At 41.5% G+C, this 23,471-nt stretch overlaps 1 protein-coding gene across 1 annotated transcript; it reads right to left on the bottom strand.

The window, feature by feature from the left end:
* Positions 1-1,389: 1,389 nt before the first annotated feature.
* LOC148022290 (germin-like protein 9-3) lies at positions 1,390-2,334 on the bottom strand. The gene has a single exon (XM_087696831.1). It carries the CDS (start codon positions 2,116-2,118, stop codon positions 1,390-1,392), a length of 729 nt encoding a protein of 242 aa, XP_087552957.1. The 5' UTR covers positions 2,119-2,334.
* Between the last annotated feature and the right edge of the window lie 21,137 nt (positions 2,335-23,471).

The raw sequence follows: 23,471 nt of genomic DNA, 5'->3' as shown, positions 1-23,471 counted from the left end.
TATGATTATTAGATAACAACTTTAAGGGAACTTAGAGAGACAAGAGAGATTCTTACCTTTGACTCATGAGGCATGGCTAATGCATCATGTTTTGGTTTCCTATCCTTGAATGCTTGAGATTTTTTACTAAGGTAGTTACCTTTGTGTTTTCATTGTCTTTTTGGTGTGCAAAAACTATCATCAACTGAGAGAAGAAAAGAAAGGGTAGCCTCTTGTCTATAACTTTGAGCTTTGAGCTAGGAGATTAAGAGGTAGAGGGAAGGGACATCTCTTGTGTGTTACTTGCATCTAGCCTTAAGACTTGTGATTGAGAGGGTTGTAAAGGGAAACATTTGAATTTAGAGTTGAGAAGATTGATGAGTATGAAGTTAAGGTGAGATTTGAAAGAAGGAATAAAAAGATGTGGATAATAAATCATGATGGCCATGAATCTTGTTGGTACTTACAAGTCAAGATTTCATGTTAAAAATTAGTGTTATACTGGTTCACTTAATGCTAGATTTCTTGAAGCCATCATCCGTAAGGATTTTTCTTAGTGCTTCCTCTTGGAGACTTGCGTGAAAAGGACATGTTCATTGAACCTTGTGGTTTCACTAATCCTATGTGATGGTCTCGCTTGGATGTGATGACACATGTGATGCTTCGAGGGTCGAGTGATTTGGGACAAATTGCTTGAAGTGACTTTGAAAAGTTATGTGTAAGAGACCTCACGTCACTTTTACTTAAGACCTTTATAACCGTGCAAAAGAACTTTGAGAGACATGATCAGATGTGTTAGTTGAACTCGACCACTAAGTGAGGGACAAAGAGACTAAGTGAGTTTGTTGACCATAGACTCTTGTCTTGATCCTAGCTTTGTGAATTCCCTTGAATCTTTGCAGTTTGTTGCAAGATACTCTTGAGTGTTATATCTAAGTCCTAGTCAACTAAGCAAAGCACTAAGTTGCAACACCCTTACCAATGCTCCTTAATATCTTGATTGTGCACGTCAAAGAGGGTCTCCTTGGTACACGTCCTCACATTGCGTTATTAGTATGCATCACAGGATTATGTTATTGGCACGCATCGTTCTGACATTGTGTCGTGTGCAAGTTTTAGGTTTTTATAAATCCCCATAAATGCCCACCAAAGAAGATAGCAATAGCTCCACGTGATCACGGATTGTGATCTAAGATTGTATGGCCGAGGAGACCACTCGAAGAACACAAGCAAGGTTCGGAAAAAAAAAATTCAGGAAGAGGAAGTAAATCCTTTTCATCGTCGTCTGAGAAGGAAGTATCCCCCATTGAGACGTATCTTATACATAAATTGAGAAGGAAGCACCATGCCTTTTGCCAATTCAGCTGGTGCGACGAATGGATGTCGACGGTTATTGGAAACGAAAACGAGCTAGCCCTGGATGTGCACGGACTGGAATGGGGCCTGCAGCAGGGAGATGGTGGAACCGGAGACCTGGAAAGCCCGGGCGAGGACGGAGGCCGGGATGGAGGAGCTGAAGAGCGTGGAAGGGAGGGAGACCGTCCCAGGGTTGGAGGAGGAGAAAGAGGCGAGGGCGCGAGCGGAGGAGGTGGAGCTGGGGTTGTACTGGAAGTGCACCAGGCCCTTGGGGAACACGAACAGGTCCCCCTTCCGCAACTGCTTCTGCATGTACAGCTTGTTGGAGGTGTCGACAAAGCCCACCTGGAGGCACCCTTCCAGCACGAAGAGCAGCTCGGTGGCGCGCGGGTGCGTGTGGGGCGGGTTCTGGGAGGCTGCCGGGAAGTCCAGCAGGGCCGCCGACACGCCCAGCCCGGACAGCGCCGGGAACTCGCTCACGAACGCCTTCGAGGGTTTCACGAACGTAGAGGCGCTGCTGCTGCTGTAGTTGCTGGTGGTGCCGTTGAACAGAGAAGCCCACCAGCTGCTGCTATTGTAGTTGTCCCGGAAGCCCGTGAACGTGAAGAAGCTCCCGTCCACGTCCGACGCGTTCGTCCCCGCTGGCACCACGAAGTCCTGCGTGGCCTCCGGATCGCTCGCCTGCACCCGCGCCACGTGCCCCACCCACAGCAGCGTCACGCCCATCACGATTGCGATCACCGCAGCGGAAGTCCCTCTGATCCCGGCGGCCCCGGCCTCCATGATGACCACCTAATATATTTTAATTATATGCGTACCTGGAGGACACAAGCTGCTGTAGCAGCTAATTATGTTGTCGGATGGGTATGGTATAATTTTTACACTGAGTCGAAGATCCTAACGTACCTTACTCCCTGCAGCTTAAGCTTATACGTCGTCCTGCCGTGCCTCCAAACACTGCTCTTAATATAGCTTCGGGTGCTACTAAGGTGTTGTATATTAGACGAGGCTGATGAGCAATGAATTAGAACTTGAATACCCAGCTACTACTCCATATAATTACCAGGGCGTGGTGGCATTTTATACAAGCAGCCAGCTCGTCGTAGGATCAGACGTACATCCTGATCGTCCGCTCCAATCCAATCGCCCGCAGCCTTCGATCGTCCGCTCTGATCCAATCGCTCTTCCACAAACGCCAAAAGTCTAGCCGCCGGCAGCCGCGTCCGCTCATCCTAGCGCCTGCTGCAGGCAGCCATGCGGCGGTGAGCTTTGTACCACTGTGACACGGACTATCCCTCTTTCTTGTGCATCGTGCAAAAATAAAATAAAACGCATCTTCCTCATTACACTAATAAATTACAACTTCTATGATACAACGTTACCATCAATATTGTCGTTATCCAATGCAGACTACTTAACAAAGTGTATAGTATTAATCGGTGTTCACTAAAAACATTTTTGGTAGCAGAAGAGATTTTTGAATCATATTACATGTATTTGCCATTTTTTAACTGAAATTGTTTAAAAGTTCAAGGTTTAAACATTTTTTCAATTTTGAAAGTTTTTTTTAACATTTTGCAATTCACTTTATATTAAACCTCAATTTTTCGTGAACACTGGTATTAATAGAAAAAGAGAATGTTGGTTTATACATGGACGTATCGGGGCATATAATCCTGTTGTTGTTTTAATACACATATGTTATGATCATATACGAAAAACAAGGCATAGCTTCCTACATCACCAAGAAAAGTTCAAGAAAGAGAAACCCTACTTATCGACTTTTCTAAAGACTTGATGACTCATCTTCGAGGCTAGGTATGCCATACTCTCATGATTCGTCAGTGAGTCGTGCTAAAGCCTAGACTTTGACTATGATTATACTTCTAAGTCCTTTTCATGTCGACAACATATGGCACTCCCAAGTGATCCTTTTGTTGGCAACTTTTCCCATGGCTTTTGACACAACTTTATGTTGAACTACTGAATAATTGGTAGCATTAGTATTCATCTAGAGCATAAGTTGAGCTTGTTTCCTTGAAAAATGTAAAGGGTTAGTTTTCACCCAAATGTTCCTAATTACAAGCCAGTTCTAAATGAGGGGGAATACTTTAGCCTTCCCTTCAAAAGAAGTTCATTCCATGCAAGTTTGGGGCAAGCAAGGTAAGAAGCAGGAATATATGTATCTCTTCCATCATATTTGAAGGCTTCAAGGTTGGCCAAGCCTAAAAAATGAAGGGCAATCTTGGTCATCAGATATTATAGGCTTTTTTTTTCTTCTATGAGCTCAATTTAGGGTTGGACATGAGATTAGTTAAGCCTTCAAATTAGGAGCCATCTAGATCATTAGACCTAATTGCCTTTCTTGTCTTTTATGTGCTCAATAGTGAGGGTTGGTCAACTTAAGTCTTTCAATGAGATGTTATCGCTAGATTCCAATGTGCTGCATTTTTATCCTAGAGATCACTCTAGTTATTAATGATGGCTCCAAGCTTTCAATGGCCTCCACCCCTTGCAATATCGACCCCTCTATTTGCATATTGTCTTCATCTATGCTCGGAATATCGCTTTAATCATATACTCTCACACTTCGGGGAGCTGAAGGTATAACATACCACCATTGAGGTTGTCGGGGGTTTGGATAGAAGATTACATGTTCTCTAACACGTACAAGAGAGTTTAAACTATTGTGACATGTACCGTGTCGTAATACAATTAACAAACAAATGAGTTCATACACCTGTTCACAATGGGCCGACAACACAAAGGTGTCGCGCACATCCGTCCATTTTTTTGCAGAATCTATTTTGAGAAATTTAGATGGACCTCATTGAATTGTTGCTCCAGCTCCTTTAAGTACCACTTTAAACCACTACACATCGAATAGTATCATGGAGAAGTTATGATAATCCACCGCAACAATACTTTGCAAGTTTTCAAAATACGCCATCTCATCTATAACCGTGTTTGGATCCGTTGCTTGTCACCGGCTCTCTTGCTCGAACCTTGCCATGATACCACAGTCCATTGTGGAGCACATTTTGTCAATATGCTCCACGCGAAAATGCCGTCCGCGTGACCACACTGCACTATATATTTTGTACTGTACATTGAAACACTCAAATTAGATGTCGCATATAAAATATAGATAGGAAAAATCCTAAACACCTCATCACCTTTGGACTACATCCCCTCGAGAATTCCCACTCCTCCATCGAGACCTCTACCCCTTCGCGAGACGCTGCGATCAAAGCTCCATGCAACCATCGCGTTGACATGAACCGTGGCATCTCCTCCATGCCCTCGGGATATCGAATCAGTCAATGGCATGTACTACGTCGAAATTCAGATCGCACTTCCTCTCGATCTTGCCTAGCGATCTGGTACTTAGCGAGCCATGTCTCCATAAAAGCATGGTGCAACATACAAAAACGATTCACCTTCTCCTCCATTGTAGCATCCATTCTTTTTTCTACCCCATTTCTAACCACCACATCTCCGGTCAATCTATCATCGTCCTTAAGCGATCATAGAATTTTGTTGTCTGGATCCACTATTGGTAGCCATTGTAAAATATGCACTAGCGCCTCAGACACCAACTAACCTTCAGCCATGCTACCTTCTGGCCGAGCTCGTTGTCACACAAAGCCTTTCAGGGTTTTCATGAAGTGCTCCAAGAAGAACATCCATCGCGTATGGACAGGTCCAGCAATCTCCACTTCATCTACAATATGCACAAGAAGGTGGATTTGTATCGTGAGCATACTAGTAGATAGGTATTTCTCAAAGAGACAGACCATCTCCACTCCTCCCCACCTCGCGGATTCAATAGAGGATGTCTTGATCTCTTTCTGTGAGATCCATTGCACCAAAGTCGACAACCTGTAAATGGCCCTACGTATTTCTGGAGTAAGGCATCCTGAGATCACGATCAGTAATACAAATTGCGACAAATGAGAAAGCATTATGAATTATGGCTACACTCCAAATAGCAAAATGTGCACGCCAATTACAATCCATTCGTAGTACAAACTTGACATATCTTATGCCAGTCATGGGATTTTAGCTGTGATAATTGGTCGTCTTTAGAAAATGCAGACTTGAGAGAACGCATCTTACCCGTCGGAGTGCAGATAGACTTGACTACTTGCTTCACAATACGCTCTTCTTTAGTGGACAAAACCCAAGGAGAGCGAGATAGCTACACTCGACCATCAGCACTCGACTGCGGCCAAAACGTCTTCATCTTGCCTGCTTCCTTCAAATCCATTCGTGCCCTTATAGCATCTCTCTTTCCTGTGATGTGGTTTCATAGCAAGTTGCCCATATTCTTGAAAATATGCACATTGGGATCCAACAAGTGGTTGACCTGTAAGTGGGTCCAATATGGCAACTCGTAGAAAACTGAGAACTGTCGCATTCCGTTTGGATGAGACTCCCATGGACCATTGTCAGCTCGTACCAACTTGTGGCATTCATACGTATTGTAGGTCGTCTAAGAAAACCTTCCCTGAGTTCATGACCCTCTGGCAAGAAAGCGGCGTGTCCTTGATATACCATCTTCTTCATGGTTCGTGACCTTTGGGAGTCTAACTGTGGCCTGCACAATGGACATGCATGATAACCTGAGGTAACCAGACCTATTCCAACACCATGACCCAGTGAATACAAGCTTGAACGAGATAAAATATAGATATTACCAACGAGAACGAAAGTCTATTTACTTGAGCACTCTCCGAATCCTGGAAAGTCATGCATTGTCCACATGAGAATGGCTCGAATATTAGCAGACCATCGACCATCACGCTTGCTCATATCTTGCACGGTGGCCCCCTCCTCCCACAAAATCCTAACCTCATCAACTAATGGACGAAGATACATGTCCATATTTTTGACTTTGTAGCGGCCGGGGACAAGTAAGCTAAGGATGAGATGTCCTTTCTTCGTAGAAAGCTACAGAGGGATATTGTAGTTGACAAGGACTATAGGCTACACACTATAAAAAGTTGAGCGCAGACCGAATGGGTTCACGCCATCCATTGCAAGACCAAGCCGAAGATTCCTTGGCTCTTGGGCAAAGCCTGGGAAGGTAGAGTCAATGTGGCTTCATGCGTGTGAATCCGTTGATATTCATTGAACTCCACCTGTGGACCTATTCTGCGCATGCAGCGTTGTCAAGCTCGCCATGCCGGACGTATAAAACATGTGGTTTATGTGGGGGATAAGCGAAAAGTGTCTGAGAACTTTTTGAGGGATGGTTTATCCTTGCAAGTCTTGTCGATACTTGTGAGCACCACACTTTGGACATGTCTCCATAGTCTCGTATTCTCCTCGAAACAGTATGCAATCGTTGATACATGCATGGATGTTGTTGTAGTCCATGCCAAGCTTTCGTAAAACATGTTGTGCATCAACGCGAGACTCAAGCATGGTATTTGTAGGTGGTAATATATGATATTTCAATAACCTGAAAAAAATCATAAAACACCTTGAAAAAGCACAAATGTTTTTAATAATAGTTTCAAAAAGAAATCAACGAAGCGTATGTACAAGGTACCTGAACAACTCGGTCACACTGGCATCGCTCCACTCGTATTTTGTTTGCACACTTAAGAGTGCAAGCAGTGTCTTCAGGCGAGATACTCAGTACCCATCATATAATGGTATGGATGCTTCCTCTCTAAGCAGATCAGAAGTCTCAACATCCATGGGAATCAATGCATCGATCATTGCCTCCATCTCAGGCTCCAAAATTGTAGGAAGGTCTAGAAGACTGTTTGTCTCCTTTGGCATTGATAGTATAGATTGGCCTTACAAGTGGTGGATTGGCTCATGCACTCCATCCATCGCACGCCCACGAACTCTTCTAATTGGCCGCAAACGGTGAACTCCTCCTTGGGACGAGACGTCACCTCCCTGGATAGAAAATTTGCCAGCTAGACCCAATCTTATTGTATATGGTATTCAATTAGCTTGCGAGTACAATGCATGATTGATATTAACTTTTCTTACCGTTTGCTGAAAATCCGCAATCGCCTGATCAATGATCTCAGATTGAAATTCGCCAAATCGTCGTACGTGTTCTATAGACAATCGACGTTTTCGTCTAATTGCCAACTTGCATTGAGAGCAAGGACATGGGACACGTTGATTAAGATACGCCTTGCGATCTTGAACAACAGGACTTTCATCGTTTTTCATTTTGTCTACGTTACGACTAACAATTTGTTTTTGTTATTATTCTTTTTTTCTTTCTTAAATTGTTCTCCTCTCCTTCCATCTCTCTCTTTTTTTTTCTTTCTTAAATTGTTATCCTCTCCTTCCATCTCTCTCTCTTTTTCTATGTTACGATCACGACCACGACCACGACCACGACTACGACTACGACCACGACCATGACCACGATGATGACCACGACCACGACCACAACCACGACTATGATTACGACTACGACTACGACCAGGACCATGACTAGGACCACAACTACGACGACCACGACCACAACCACGACCACCACGACCACGACAACGACCACGACCACAACCACGACTACGACCATGACCACGACCACGACCACGACCACCACGACCACAACTATGACCACGACTACGACTACGATGACTTATATAGAGATGAAGAGAGAGACAAGAATTAGGGAGAGAGTAAAGTTAGAGAAGAAGAGGAGAGAAGTGAGAGAGGTAGAAATAGAAAGAGAGATAGAGAGAGAAAAGAGATAGGGGGAGATAGAAGGATTTAGGGAGAGTATAGGAAGAGAGAAAGAGGGAAGATTGAGGGAGAGAGAATGGTTGAGAGAAAAGAGAGAGAGATCTGACTAGAGCATTTGACACCCATAGTCAACACACCATGGAAAACACAAGCAAAAATTGACATTGAATTATGGTAAGAAAATCCACCACGAAACAATAGTTATAATACTCGAGAGCAGATTTCAAAGTCTTACTGATTTCAATTGGTCATGGATGCCATACTATGGGTAGGTTGTACTCACTAAGAATAGAATTGACGATTCACCTCATCTTCTCTCCATCATCAATAGAATTCTCCTTTACCATTTACAACTCACCCACCTTCTCTCTAGACTATTGCACACTACAATCTCTATGAGGGCATGAGATTGGGATCTCCACAGATACCAAAGCATGATCTCTAGCTTGATGGTTGCATATAAGCTACTACTACTCATGGAATAAACCTTAAAATAGTTATTATGCTCAAATATATGCTTGTTAGAGCAGAAATTTATTCCTAAGACTATTCTAAGGAAGAAATAGGGTTAATGATAAAAGAGTGTCCTTCCTTGCAAGTGATTTTATATTATATTTTTAATTAAAATTGATAGTTGAAGATGAGTTTTCTAAGAGATCTTGTGGTGAGGCTGGTTTAGTTTTGCGAAGCATATGAATGATACTGTTTTAGTTTTTTGTATTTGTTTTTTTAAGAAGAGATTGATTTTTATGGAATATCCAAAGTTATTTTTGGATTTATGTTTAAAAAATGAATGTTTTTCTAACTCATAGGCTGATTACCTTCGTTGTATACTTGTGTGGTGGAGGCTAGGACAAGCCCCATATATGAGAGGTCTCTTTGCAAGAAGAATATTATGCTGGCACAAGTGTGCTAGGGTTCTCTAGCCATAAATCCCTTAGGTTTGGGCCTAACCCCTATGAGCCTAGGATGAGCTTATTGTAAGGTCTTATTTCCTTTTCTCTCTTTCTCTCCCTCTCTCATTTCCTCTCTCTCCCTCACGCTCACCCTCTCTTTCTCTCTTTTCCTATTAGGTTTAATGATTTTTCTCTTTTTCTCTCTCCTCTCCCTCTCTCATTTCCTTTTCTCTCTTTCTCTCCCTCCCTCACCCTCACCCTCTCTCTCTCTTTCTCTATTAGGTTTAATGATTTTTTTCTCTTTTTCTCTCTCCTTTTCCTCTCTCATTTCCTCTCCCTTCCTCACCCTCACCCTCTCTTTCTCTCTTTCCCTATTAGGTTTAATGATTTTTCTTTCTCCTCTCTTTCTCTCTCTCTCATTTCCTTTTCTCTCTTCCTCTCCCTCTCTCATTTCCTCTCCCTCCCTCACCCTCACCCTCACCCTCTCTTTCTCTCTTTCCCTATTATGTTTAACACTTTTTCTCTCTTTTTCTCTCTCCTCTCATTCTCTCATTTTTTCTCTCTCCTCTCCCTCTCTCATTTCCTTTTGCTCTCCTCCTCTCCCTCTCTCATTTCTTCTCCCTCCCTCTCCCTCTCTCATTTCCCTATTATATTTAATGTCTCCCTCCCTCTCCCTCTCCCTCTCCCTCTTCCTCTCCCTCTCTCATTTCCCTATTATGTTTAATGTCTCCCTCTCCCTCTCTCATTTCCTCTCCCTCCCTCTCCCTCTCCCTCTCCCTCTCCCTCCCTCTTCCTTTCCCATTTCCTCCCCCTCTCCCTCTCTCTCATTTTCCTATAATGTTTAATGTCTCCCTCCCTCTTCTTTTCCCATTTCCTCCCCCTCTCCCTCTCCCTCTCTTTCTCTCTCTCCCCCTCCCTCTCCCTCTCTCATTTCCTCCCTCTCCCTCTCCCTCTCCCTCTCCCTCTCCCTCTCTCATTTCCCTATTATGCTTAATGTCTCCCTCTCCCTTTCCCTCTCTCATTTCCGCTCCCTCCCTCTCCCTCTCCCTCCCCTTCTCTTTCTCTCTCCCTCCCTCTTCCTTTTCCATTTCCTCCCCCTCTCCCTCTCCCTCTCTTTCTCTCTCTCTCCCTCCCTCTTCCTCTCTCATTTCCTTCCCCTCCCTCTTCCATTTCTTCCCTCTCCCTCTCCCTCTCCTTCTCCCTCTCTTTCTCTCTCATTTCCTCTCCCTCTCTCAATATACACAAATTATATAAAAAACAAGTAAAAGAGAGAGAGAATGCACTCTCCCTCCCTCTCCCTCTCTCATTTCCTCCCCCTCCCTCTCCCTCTCTCTCTCCCTCTCTCTCTCTCCCTCCCTTTCCCTCTCTCATTTCCTCCCCTGCCTCTCCCTCTCCCTCTCCCTCGCTTTCTCTCTCATTTTCTCTCCCTCTCTCAATATACACAAATTATACAAAAAACAAGTAAAAGAGAGAGAGAATGCACTCACCGTAAAGACTCGAAGAAGGGTTTGGCAGCTCCTCTTCGCAACGGCGGCTCCTCTTCACCCTCCGTACACCTCCTCCTCTTCTTCGCGAATGACAGCAGTGGCAGCAGTGGCGGTGGTGGCGGTGAGAAGCCTTCTTCCTCTCTTTCTCTCCCTCTTAGCAAAACGGTCACTCTCTCTCTCGCTCTCCCTCTCAAAAACTTTCATGAATGTGCGAAATGAAACGGGCTCAGGTTTCAGCCCGTATTTTTTTTCTTTGGCTCCGTCACTATTTGTGTCGCTATTTGCATCGCTATTTGCGATGCTAATAGCAATGCAAATAGTGATGCCGCTATTTATCATTGCTAATAGCGATGAAAATAGCAACGCCGCTATTTATCGTCGCTAATCGACGTCGCTATGACCTGATATCCTTGTAGTGGTTCAAGGCTTATTCTAAAAATCCCTCACCTATGAACCTTTTGCGTGGGTAAAACATACCCTTTTTCTATTCACCCTATGTATGCCCTTATTAAATGATATGGTTCTATGTGTAAAAATGGTTCAAAAGAGGGGTCATAAAAATCCCTTATATTGTCAAACCCATGTGATACCACTTACATATTTGAGATTGAACCCCCTAGACTTAATCCCATGCTTATTGAACTATGTGCATATATGATTTAAGATGGGATGGGATGATCTAGAGGGAGGAGAACTTGCACTTACTAGAAGTGTCTTAAACTATGCCAATTTTATATACACTACAACAAAATCAAAGCAAAGATGGACACAATTGACATTGTCATGACGCTACGCACCCACCATTGCAAATCTGAGGGCGGAGTTTTTTGCCAAGAATTTGAAAACATGAGTCAGCATCATTAGGAGTATATTTTCCATTGTGTGTGTTTGCATTTGCATGATGCACGATCACTTGTAGTGATGGGACCTAAAACGGGCTGGCACTGGCTATAGCACTAGCCGGACCTCTATCATACGCTCAACAACCCCACGGCCTCGCGGCCAGGAGCGTGGATGACACATACATCATACATTGCCTTCCCAAACATCTTGCGGTTGTATCACGTCTCGTAGTCCAACTCTAACCCAATTAACACTCCTCAAAGGGAGTCCCTAGCACATTGCCAAATAGCACAAAACAAACATAGGAGGTCCTCCCACGGCTGACTGCCACTACCTCACTATGACTCTCCTACACCTTGGGGATTGGCCCCTCGATGCGTCGCTAAACATATATAACACAACATCACACATAGTTCTCTCAAGGTACCAATTGATCGTATCCAGGAATGTACCTTACCTCACTTTACTTTCCCCTTAGACCCAACGCCTAGCCTACAGCTTAGGACAACCTTACTCACTCAACGTTGGTCACGTTTCTCTAGAAAGCAATTGCCATGCATCCAAGAGGTATTATCTGATACCTTTTAAATTTCTTTATGATTTATGCAAATTGTGAATGTCCACATACTCAAACAGTTAAGAAAATCAATATTTGTGCTTAGTGCAAAAGCATTCTTTCAATGCATTTCTCTAACGCTCGTATACGGCGTTGCATGACCCTAGCACTGAGAAACCCTCGTGCTACTAGGTTCTTAATTTTTAATTATCAACCAACCTAAATGGTATGCATAGAAACCAGCAAGCTTTTCATCATTTCATTTAGTATTTAAACACTTTTCATACACTCTTACCCCTCACCCGTTTAGGTTGTGCTTATTGACCGGTTTAGGGTTCATTTTTTACATTTTTTGTGTATAAAAACAATAAACACTCACTAAAACATAAAGGTAGGGCTGAAATGAGGCTAAACCTCATACTTTAGACCCTCCATACATCCACAAACATGGTTCTTATTTTTCCTTAATTTTCGGCACTCAAAATCCATTTTTTCCTTATTTTTACCTCATTTTCCCTGTTTTTCTTGTATTTTTTTGCAATATTAAATAACTAAAAATATAAAATGAGTTGTGGGCTATGGCCCTTAGGTTCATTTGCAGCAAAAACACAAATTTAGTTAGTGTGTCTTATTATATTTTCCATTTATATCTCAAAAACACCCAATTTTTCCATATTTCATGTGTTTTACGGGTTTTACACTATTAATTTCATTCACAACACTTATGATTTTCTGATTTTCTGAGCATAAACTAATCAAACTCATAGCAAACAACATTATAATGCATAATCATCCCATGGGAACAAATACTCATGAAGCAAGTTGCATAAAACATCAATTTCCTTTGTAAAATGAGATTACCGTTCTTTGCGGGTTGCGGGTTTTTATTTGTCATATCTCGAGACTGATTTCCAGCCACCATTAATGCTCATGACAGTCCACAATTAGCAATCTTCCTTCCTCTTGAACCACGGAGCAATCCGGTCTTCATTGGACAAGCATCTGTCATCTATTCTTCTTCTTCTTCTTCACCACATGAATCTGCCCTTAGAAGAGAGAGAGGGAGGAGAGAGAAATACTGAAATCAGAGATCTTCATAGAGACCGCCATTGGAGGAGCGAAGCATGGCGATAGAGTCAGCATCCAGGGGGGATTGAAGGCCCAATGTCAATTGGCATGATTGCTCACAAGCAGGAGATGGCCTCTCCATCATCATAGCGTGAAAATCGGTGCCCTTTTCCTCCACGCTTGCATCACGTTTTTTGCTCTCTCTCTTCATGTGAAATGTCATGCTACATTAAAAGTTGCATATCCCCCCCCAAAGGTCATGACCACTTGGCCAAACTTTTGTCCCCTCTTCAAATCTTGACCGGTTTCTTGGTTCCTTCCCTGTCCGGACTCCGAATTGAGCTCTGAAAAATCCTAGGCGTCCGGCTCGGCATTCCCCATTGGCCAGTAACTCTTGTCAATCCGCATGACAGTATAAAAAATTATGAAAAATCAACAAGTGTCGCTCGGGCGCCTTTAAAGCACTTTGGCGCTTAAAATCGTCCTAGATCGAGCCGCCGCCTTCGACGTTGAATACTTTTCCCTTGATATTCGTAATTTTTAGCTATTTTTAAGCACTTCTCGGCATCAAAATCTTCTCTCATGTAGTTAAGCTAGGCACAATTTCTTCAATGCATTCATAATTTTTTTTGTGGGAGCATCATTTGATTGCTTGCATCGCATGGATCCAAATATATCTACAGTGGATTCTTGTGGACATAGAGATCCATTTTATGAGGCCGATCATGTAGAAGAGGAAAAGAAATTGTGAAGAGTCAAGATGGCTACAATGTGCCCAAATCTGGCATGTCTGCGGAGATTACAATGTCAATTATGGTAAGACTGAAAGCCCTGCTTGTATTTTTCTTAAAGAGCTTGCACGTATCTAAAGAAGGGCTACTATCTTGGGAGTAAAACTAGAAGCTAGCCAACATGTTTATGGAGCTTGCAATATCAAAATTTCTATGCAAGTTTATTGAGACACTAAAAGAGTGGTAATTAATCAGGAGCATAAGCGTGATAGAGGAGGTGACTGATTTAGTCATGTCACTGTATGGGACTCAAATATGGTAATCCAAGGTTTAGAGAACATGCAAAGAAGTTAGAGGATCAAAGAATATGTTTGGACAAGTGCAATAATTCTGGTATAGTGATGTTAGAGGAAGTAAGTTGATCATCAAGTTGTCATCATGCTCGTGTAATGAATGATGAAAAAGACACCTAAGGTGGTGAAAAAGCCTCATACAAAAGCTTTAAATGATGAGAAATACACGATGCTTTTATCGATGGCTTTTTTGAAGCTTTTTCAAGGAGGAGGTTCATTATAAAAGCAATGATAGAGGGAGGAAGATGTCGAGTGGATTAATGAAGACCTGTAGCAAAGGAGATGACAGAAGTCAATAACTGCAACAAGGTGACGAAGAGAGGATGAGACAAAGGAGAGACGAGAGTAGTGACAGAGGACAAGGTGACGCAAAGGAGGGAGTCAACAACATTGAACAGAAGGACGAAACCAAAGGGCAATGAGACAACAGTCGGATGTCTACAGTACTGTTGCGGATGAGGAGCGCTTAATCTGCGACTTTTTGCCACCGCTGCTGCTTTGTCTTGATTGGTGGATGTCATGGTGGTACGAGTGAGGCCATTGGCGCACCACCTTCTCTGATAGCGTCTCCCACACGTTGACGCTCACTGCACTAGTTGAGCAAGTCTGGATCTCAATTCACCTAAGATTTGACAGCTTTCTCACTATCGGCCTACACTCGATTACTTCGGGTGGAGAACATCGCCAAATGACCAAGGCAACCACACTACCCCTTTGTTTATGATCTTCTCTAACACAGAGCACCTCATCGGAGGAGTCGTGAAGAACTAGGAGGTCATGAATCCCACTAACATCATATACATATCGACATGCTTGGCTTGGGACACCCCTACGTAAGCACAACACGATGGACAAAGTCACCATGATGGGAAACTAGTTCAGAAAGAAAAGTTATGAATTCATTCAGCATGGGGAAGAACGTCTCGTCATCACGCTAGAGCTAGAGTTTGCAGAGTTTGACCGATAATGCAGAAACAAATTAAAGAAATTTACCATAAACACGATGGCTTCTACCTTGATCTTTGGTGAAGAGCTCTTCATATCAAAGAAGTCAGCATGAAGATGTCGAAGCTAAAGCCCAATTGCAAGGAAGTTAAGACAATAAGAAAGGATTTCTAAAATCCCTACTTCATATAGGATCATATGTTTGATGAAACTCTTTGATGCATAAAATGAAGCCTCCCATCTTTGCTTCCCTTGTTATTAAACCTTGACCTCTTTGTACTCAATATGTTCATGCTTTGACATGCTTTAACTCTTTGGAAACTCATAACATAAGGAAGCTTAACTCCTTCTTTTAGCTTCATATCTATGATGACATACAGGTGAACTCTCTGCCTTTCTTGCTCCCAATCAACAAAAAATGAGCAACTTCTTTATGTTTTTCAAAATGAACTACAAGGATACATCCATGAAATTATCTTGAGTTCCCTCCATCTCGCTTAGTGTCCCTATGACGAGCGACTATCATGAATCCCCCCTCCGCGGGAATTACGTGCGACACTTGGTGAACCCGACATGAAAGCATCACTTCTGATTGTCAAGATGGGACTCTTCAAATACTACAGCTACTTTATCATTGAGTGCTTCTTCCTTTTTTCAAACTCTTTCTTCTGCCATTATGATGCAGAATCAGGAGATGGAGTTATCAATGCAGCAGCAACATCTATTACATCAGCAACAATTTGATCAACAATGAATGTTGCATCAAGAACAAGAGCATATGCATGGTGCAACCAAGGCGATTGAGGCCATGGTAAGTGAGCACAAACTATTTGATGGCTGAAATTTCTCAGCTTATCTTAAAAATTTTGAAAGCTAGATGCGCTTCTTCCAAGTTCTTACCAAATGGAGCAACTATTTCCTATGCTTTGTCATGCCTGCTTTGCAGGTTAGAGTGACTGATTTATTTGTGCAAGATTCCAACTGAAATGTCTTCAAGAAGCTACTCAAAGATGAATATTTTTTGGAGGATTATGGTATTGCTACGCGGAAGAAATTCAGAGAATGGATCTATCAGCCCAACAAAGGCCTTGTTGCTGTCAAGTTATTATGCAAGTTTAAAGAACATTACAACCAATTGGATGCAGTTGAGCAAAGATCCCTAAACTTGGAGAAAGTAGAGTTATTCTTACAGGCGGCTAATCTTGCACTTCAGAATGAGTTGGGAGAGCTTCTTGAAGACCGTATGCAGCCTATGGGATTGAAGACAGATTGGCAAGATGCTATTGATGTGGTTTCCACATTGACAAAGAGGAGGAGATGGAAGGCTCGCTTGCAGAACGGTATGCAAGCACCTCTAGCAATGTCTTCTCCTACCTCGACTTCTCCTACTTCTCCTGTTGCTCCTTCCACTTCTTCTCCTACTTATCATCATGTGTCTATGCCTATGCCTATGCCTATTCGTGCTGTGGTTGTCAGACCATCTACCAAACCGACTGTCGAGACATGGTGGAAGAAATTTCAAAGAACTTGAAAGATCTTCAAATTAAGATGACTAGAAGAGAACAACAACCACTTAACCCAGCTTCAATTTCTACCCCAACCTCTTCTACTCCTATGAATTCTTCCGAAAATGATCATGTTCGCCATTGCATATAGTGTGATAGTCTAGACCATGAGCGAAAGGATTGTCAAGACTTTGAAGAGGCGAAAAGACTGAAGTTGGGCGAAAAGACTAAAGTTGGTGGTTTAGAAGGATAGGACGTTGATATGTTTCAGAGATACAGAGCAACCACTTTAAAAAAAATTTGGCAAAGGAGATATGAAGAAATTATTGGAGGAATCTCTCTTACGTTCTTCTTATGTGAAGCAAGAGGCAACAAGAGAAGCTGCTGCCTATGGTCTTCAATTGGAGCACTTGTCGAAAGATAAGTCTCTTTTATGGTCTTATGCATTACATGTTGAAAAGAAAGGTAAAGCTTCATCATAGGAACTTTCATTCATTGGAAATGCAATTAGAAAAGTAACTAGATGGAATGATTGCATAGATGTCTTCTCTATCCATGCTTACATTGCAAAATCTCAAGGATTTGAAGCACTTGTTGAAGAAAAGCAAAAAAGAGATAATGATCAACCTGAAGGATCGAAGAGGGCAACTAGGAGGAGTGAACTAGTGCTTGAGCCTTCTTCTTCAGGACCGGAGCAAGTATGGCCGACGTACAGAAGCCAAAAGTACAAGAAGATCAGAAGGCCCCTAAGACAAAGGATCCAAAGCTGAAAAAGTAACCTGGACTCAAGCTACTATCCGACATCGAGACGACCACTGACTTGAAAAAGGTACTTGAGGATCAAATTATTAATTGCAAAATTGAATTTACACTTGGAGAAGTCTTGGAAATTTCCAAAAGATAATTTTGTGATGTTATTATTGACATCATAAAAAGAAAACGGCAAATTATTGAAGAGCCAACGTAGGATATAATCCATCGAGAGGCTTTAGTTGTTACTGAGGCTATTCTCTATGGGTTGTAGATTGAAGAGATTGATTCTGATGAGGAGACTATTGAGGAATCTACAGATAGAGCTCTATGTATGCATTCCAAGAAGTCTCTTCATCCTTTGCTTTAGCCTGCATACAGTATGATGAGAGCAAGATGAACCTGGATTGGTACCTCGTAGCCATTTTACTCAAACTCGCTAGGCTTGAGCGACTAAATAGACTGTAGTTAAGCTTGGCGAGATAGAGACTTCTTGTGTTGCTCTTCTGGATCATGGCTCCAAAATTAATGTCATAGTGCAAGGATTATATGATAGTGGTAGATGGCCAGGTCATGTGGATCATGGTTGGCGCATACGTATGGCCAACAACACTATAGGAGATTTGTATGTTGCATGTCCAAACCTTAAGATTTCTATTGGATATGTGGGTGAGTCTTATCATTTCTTTGTACAAAACTATTTTTCTTATCCTATTATTTTGGGGTAGCCATTTATTGTTGCTGATTCTCGAATGGAGACTAAGGTTTTGGATGATGGGTCTGCCTATGCATGGATTCGAAGAAGTGAGGATGGAAAGAGAGCTGTCTAGCTCATGATATTATGCATTAATCATAAGTGGAATAAAGATTCTTTGAGGGATTTCCCTCTTCAAGTAGGAGATTCGGATGACTGTCTTGCGAGATGATGGTGGTACAAGTCAGGGAAAGCTCTTGCCTCCTGGTAGCGGTAGTTTTTCCTCATGTGTTTATGGTGTATCCATTGAAAGTACTTTGTGTTTTATATATATTTCAAACATGCCTAGAGCTGCTAGGTAGTATGTAAAAAGAAAAGAAAAAGAATTGATGATTGCAGGTGTTTTGCAAGAAAAAGATCGAATAGATGGTCTTTATGATGGCCTTTCATACTCAGATACCACGGAAGAACTTTCGGTATTCCTAAATGCTAACAATCAAGAATTGTCATATGTCTTATAGGTCCATTCTCTGGCGATGTATTGTGAAATTGTTGGTTTTATGCTTCAAAAGAATTTGGGTGCTGAGGATTCTTAGCAAAAAGTATTCTTTCCTAACAAATTTCAACAAAAATATTTGGGTGTTGTTATTTATACACAGCAAAATTTGTGTTTACCAGGGTATTTTCATCTACAGTTGAAATTTGCCAGTTGTAGCAATGAAGCCAAAGTTCAGACAAAATACAAGACAGTTGACAAGAAGGTTAGACCGATTGCTGGACGGCTACCTTTGAACAATGATTAGATGATTAGGAGAGCTGCTATGCAACCTCCTTTATGAGATCCTACAGATATGGGACATAGGTTTTTAGCTAATACATTGAAAGATATGAAGATTGGGACCAAAGATTTTCTACTTCTTCCTAAAGAGGTAATATATTTTGAAGAGATGTTATGCAGACATGAAAAAGATTTAGCTTTCTATCCACATGAGCTTGGATGCGTTGATCCTAGGGTTGTGACGCCTATGGTTATTTTTACCATTCTGCATGTCCCTTGGAATCTATGGCCTATCCTATGCTGCGGGCTCACTTGCCCAAATTGGTAGAGCTTTTGAATGAGTGGATCAGGATGGGGATTTTAGAGTCATCATCAACTCCATATTTCAACATACGGTTTATGGTTCCTAAGAAGAATGGGACACTCTGAATCATATAGGACCTATAGCCAGTAAACAAGGTCACTATTCGGAATGTCGATGCAGGACCTATTTTGGATGAGTTTATTGAGGATTTTTCTAGACGTGCAATCTATTCACTCAGCAATCTTTATTCCGGATATGATCAGCTTTCCCTTGAGAGCAAAGACTTGACTACGATGAAGACACCTCCTCATGCAACCACCTTGAGTCATAGATAAGGAGAGTTCATTAGATAAGGATATTTTAAAAATGGATTTTCCAAAAAAAAGGCCTTGTCCAATTGTGTACGCTTCTGCAAGGAGCTATTGATTCGGTTGCCCATATGATGAATTGGATGAACAAGGTTCTATAATATTTTATTTGTGAGCTTACTATGCCTTTCATTGATGCCTTACCTATCAAGGGTTGTTTGGAAGAAGGTAAAGATGATTCTTTAGATTACCATGGATGCAGATTCTTTGTGGCTTCACATATTAGAGATGTTGAGAAGATTCTTTATAGATTAAAGGAAGTGAATTTGACCTTGTTAGGGTTGAAGTCTATTTTTGAAGCTAGAGAAGTTTTGATTGTTGTCATATGTGTGGATATTATGCATAGCATGAAGCCGTCTCCTGCGAAGGTTAATGCCATAGAGAAGATTGCGGAGACTTGCTCTTCTACTTTGGAGGTTCGCAGGTTTCATGGGGCTTGTGTGTTTTATCTTATTTGGATTTCTCATTTTTCTCATATTGCAGATAATCTCTACAACACCATATTGGGAAATATGGGAATTTCCCATAAGTTTGCAACACGTGGTCAAATCTTTGGATTTGTCATAACTTGAACAATATAACTCCAAATCCAGCGCTCTATAGCTCAATAGATTCCATTTTTCAGGTGCTTTCCAATGATAGGTCACATCATATGGTTTTGAGAAACTTATGTGCATGTTATTCAAGTGCCACCTTTTTAGTATTCAAAAAATGGGAATTGGGAGATTCCCAAACTCACAAATATTGTGTTCTACCAGCTCTTGAAGAAAGGCAACATTGTCTTGGGAGATAAAACATACTGAAGCCATGAAGAAATTGAAGAAATTATTGAGAGCTACTTCGACTCTTTGAAAGGCAGATTATGAGTGTGGGAGACCTATTGTTCTTAGTGTTGATACTAGTCCTATTGACATTGGACGGGCTATTGGCTAAGACAATGCAGATGGGAATATGTGTGCTATTCAGTTTGGGGTGAAAGTCCTAAATGAATGGAAACGAAGGTATTTACAAGTTAAAAGAGAGCTCTTGGGAGTTGTCACGGCTGTCAAGAATGACAGAGAGTACTTCATTAGAGCTATTGTGGTGGTCAAGACTAATTGTTTGCATCTTCTAGGTATGATCACAAGTTGTTCTACTTCAGATATTGCCATGTTTAGGTGGATTGGATATATAAAATCCACAAATCCTGAGTTTAGGCACATAGCAGGTAAAGGCAACCAAGTAGCCAATATGCTTTCACGAGCAAGGAATGATGATATTGATTTTTCTTGCATTGATGATCTTGATGATGGGGCTGATCTTTTAGCCATACATGCTAATCGTATTTGTGCTTTGGAAAGCTTTGATGAGTCTTTGTATACAAGAGAGTATTTAGAAATTGGGTGTTATTTGAGTACTATGTCTAGACAAGATGGATGGATTGATGCAGACTTCGAGAAGATTAGAAGAAAAGCTTATGGTTTCTTCTTACGAAGTGGGCTACTTTGGAAACATCCACAAAAGCGAGGAGGACATCCATTGAGAGTTGTTTGTGATAGAGCCTCACAGGTGCGGATCATGAAAGAATTCCATGAAAGTCTTTGGGCTAGGCATCGAGCTATTTGGGCGACCTATGAGAATATCAAAGAGCGCTATTGGTGGAGAGCCATGTATAGAGATATCTCAGAGTTTGTTGAGACATGTGCTGATTGTTAGTTGTTCTCTTCAGTGAGGCATAGAGATGAGCTTCATCCTACCTAGCCGCTATGTATTCATTACAAGTGGGTTCTTGATTTGATTACTATGCATGTTGGTTCATGGCAGATGCACTTCATTGTTTTGGCACGAGAATATCTCACAAATCAAGTGGAAGGAAGAGCATTACGAACAAAATGTACTTCAGTAGTTTGTAAGTTTCTATTGGAGGATGTTATTTGTAGGTATGGATGGATTAGAAAAGTTACTGTAGATAGAGGTGAGTTAAATGTTGATGATGCTAGGGAGTTTTTCTCTCACCTTGGCATTAAACTTGCTTTGAATTTGGCATATAATCCAGAAGGCAACGGAAAGAGTGAAAGAGGCCATCTGCCGATTGTAAAAGCCTTGGCCAAAGCATGTGGTAGACGGATTCGGAAGTGGCCTAGGTTGTTGCCTTATGCAATTTTGTGACCTTTAACTAAAGATCCCACATTCCTTTAACCAATTCATCTAATATATCTTTCTCCCTAACATTGGAAACATCAGGTGCATTCATAGGATTAGCCACATAAGTGGATGGCTTAATGAATACATCAACTGTTTTGCCCGGAACAGTGGGACAAGCTAGATGCATGCAATCTTTATCTTCTTCTTTGCTTTTTCACAAGTGCAGTAATAGCTTCCTTGACATGTCTCCACTCTGTTTTTAGACATGTCTCTGTAGTTTGATCCTCAACAAATCATCAAGCTTCTCTTGAAGCTTAGGATTTGTTGCTTGTAGAAACAATTCAATTTTTTGACTTGCAAGAGCTTGCCGTTCTACAAGATCCAACTGCTCAAATCGACTTTCAAATTCTCTTAACAATTATGTAGCCCACAAGACCCTTATTGGGTTGTAAAACCCACTCTTGAAAAGTCTTGCGTGTAATCAAACAGGTATCTTCAATGTAAAATTCTTCCCTAAGTGTCTTCTTGAAAGTTACCTAGTCAACATCATGCATGTATAATTTAGTAATCCGCGCTTTCAACTCATGTACAGTAACACATACAAAATACTGGCTCCATGCAAGTTGAGCCACCCCAAAGACTTTCATCTTTTGAGCATAGGTATGTACATATGCAGATACATTCCTGCCATTGAATAACTTCATCTCATGCTCAATTGCTTGCAGAGCATTCATCACAACACTTTCTGTTTGAGCAAAAGCATGCATCACCTGTTGTTGTTATTATACCTGCATAAACATATTCATATTCTACACCAACTATTGCAAAGCATCACTGGAGATTGTGTTTAAAGGTTCTCCCATCTTGGCTTTCCTTCTTTTGACAACCTCTCATATGAGTTTCACCAATGTGAGAGGGGTTTTTTTTTTAAAGGTTGTATCCACCGAGGATTTGAGATAGACGGAAGTATAGATAGGAAATGGAAGAGAAGAAAAAAAATAGACAAGAGGTAAACACCAAGACAAATCACAATGAATTGAATCAATATGTATTGACAGAACCTGAAATCCTTTGTCTCGCACTACTCAATCTCCAAGCATTAGTTCTCCTAGAGCTCCTTTGTAGACCAAAAGCGTGCATCAAAATAATAGCTCATTCTCTGCTGCTTGGAACCCAAATTTGATGGATCCATTGTCTTGAAAAGGGGGGTAAAACCCCAAGACATGACACCTAGTCTAGAATCTCCCAGATCACTCCTTCTTCTTCTTCTAGTTCAAAGTGCAGTTTTCAACTTGTCAATAATAATCGCGATGCGCGCGATTTCGCGTATCTGTCTTTTTTATGAAAAATCCAAAATTGGCTGAAAAAATAAATTGATTTTTGTATGCCATCCTAATATAGAAGTTTTCTTAGATTTTTTGGATATTTACAATAAGCAATATCCAACAAATCTAAAATAGACTAAAATTGTCCAAAAATTTAATATTTTTGGACTATCTATGCCACTGATACTAGCACTAATGACTCAAATCACATGGACTCTCTACATCAATAAAGAAAATGGATGATGATGCACTCTAGAGTTTTTCACACTGAGCCTGCGTAGTGGTAGGACAACGAGCTTAGAAATCAATCCCATGTCTACAAAGCTAATTGTGGAAGCCATAGCCAATCTCAGTCAAGTTCATTCCCACTTGATTTTCCCACTCCTCTTAGCTCATTGACCCACTGCCACTTTGATTTGAGCATGAACTTACTTCTTAGCAAGAGAAAATCAATGTTAAAATTACACGGGGTAGCGAATAGAATCTAAGAAAGAGATAAAGAGTACACAACAAATAAGAGGAGAATTTAAAAAAAATCTTTAGCTCCAAACAATTGATACAAATATGGCTCTGTCCACCCGTGCGCTTCCACTATGAAGCTTAGATGGTAATTTGGACAGAAGATAGGTGAAGAGCTTAAGGCTAGCTCAAATAACTTTGATTGGGTGAAAGGATAGATTGTT

The sequence above is a fragment of the Lygodium microphyllum genome, chromosome 17 (genome assembly GCF_053477565.2).
Source record: "Lygodium microphyllum isolate KBCC chromosome 17, Lygodium_microphyllum_v1.1.10, whole genome shotgun sequence".
In the NCBI taxonomy this organism is placed as follows: domain Eukaryota; kingdom Viridiplantae; phylum Streptophyta; class Polypodiopsida; order Schizaeales; family Lygodiaceae; genus Lygodium; species Lygodium microphyllum.
Note: the sequence above shows the minus strand (reverse complement) of the source record. Positions and strands in the feature narration are given on the sequence as shown.

Bases quoted from the DNA above. Each gene is read 5' to 3' on its own strand.
- LOC148022290 (XM_087696831.1), bottom strand. From the start codon at position 2,118: ATGGAGGCCGGGGCCGCCGGGATCAGAGGGACTTCCGCTGCGGTGATC.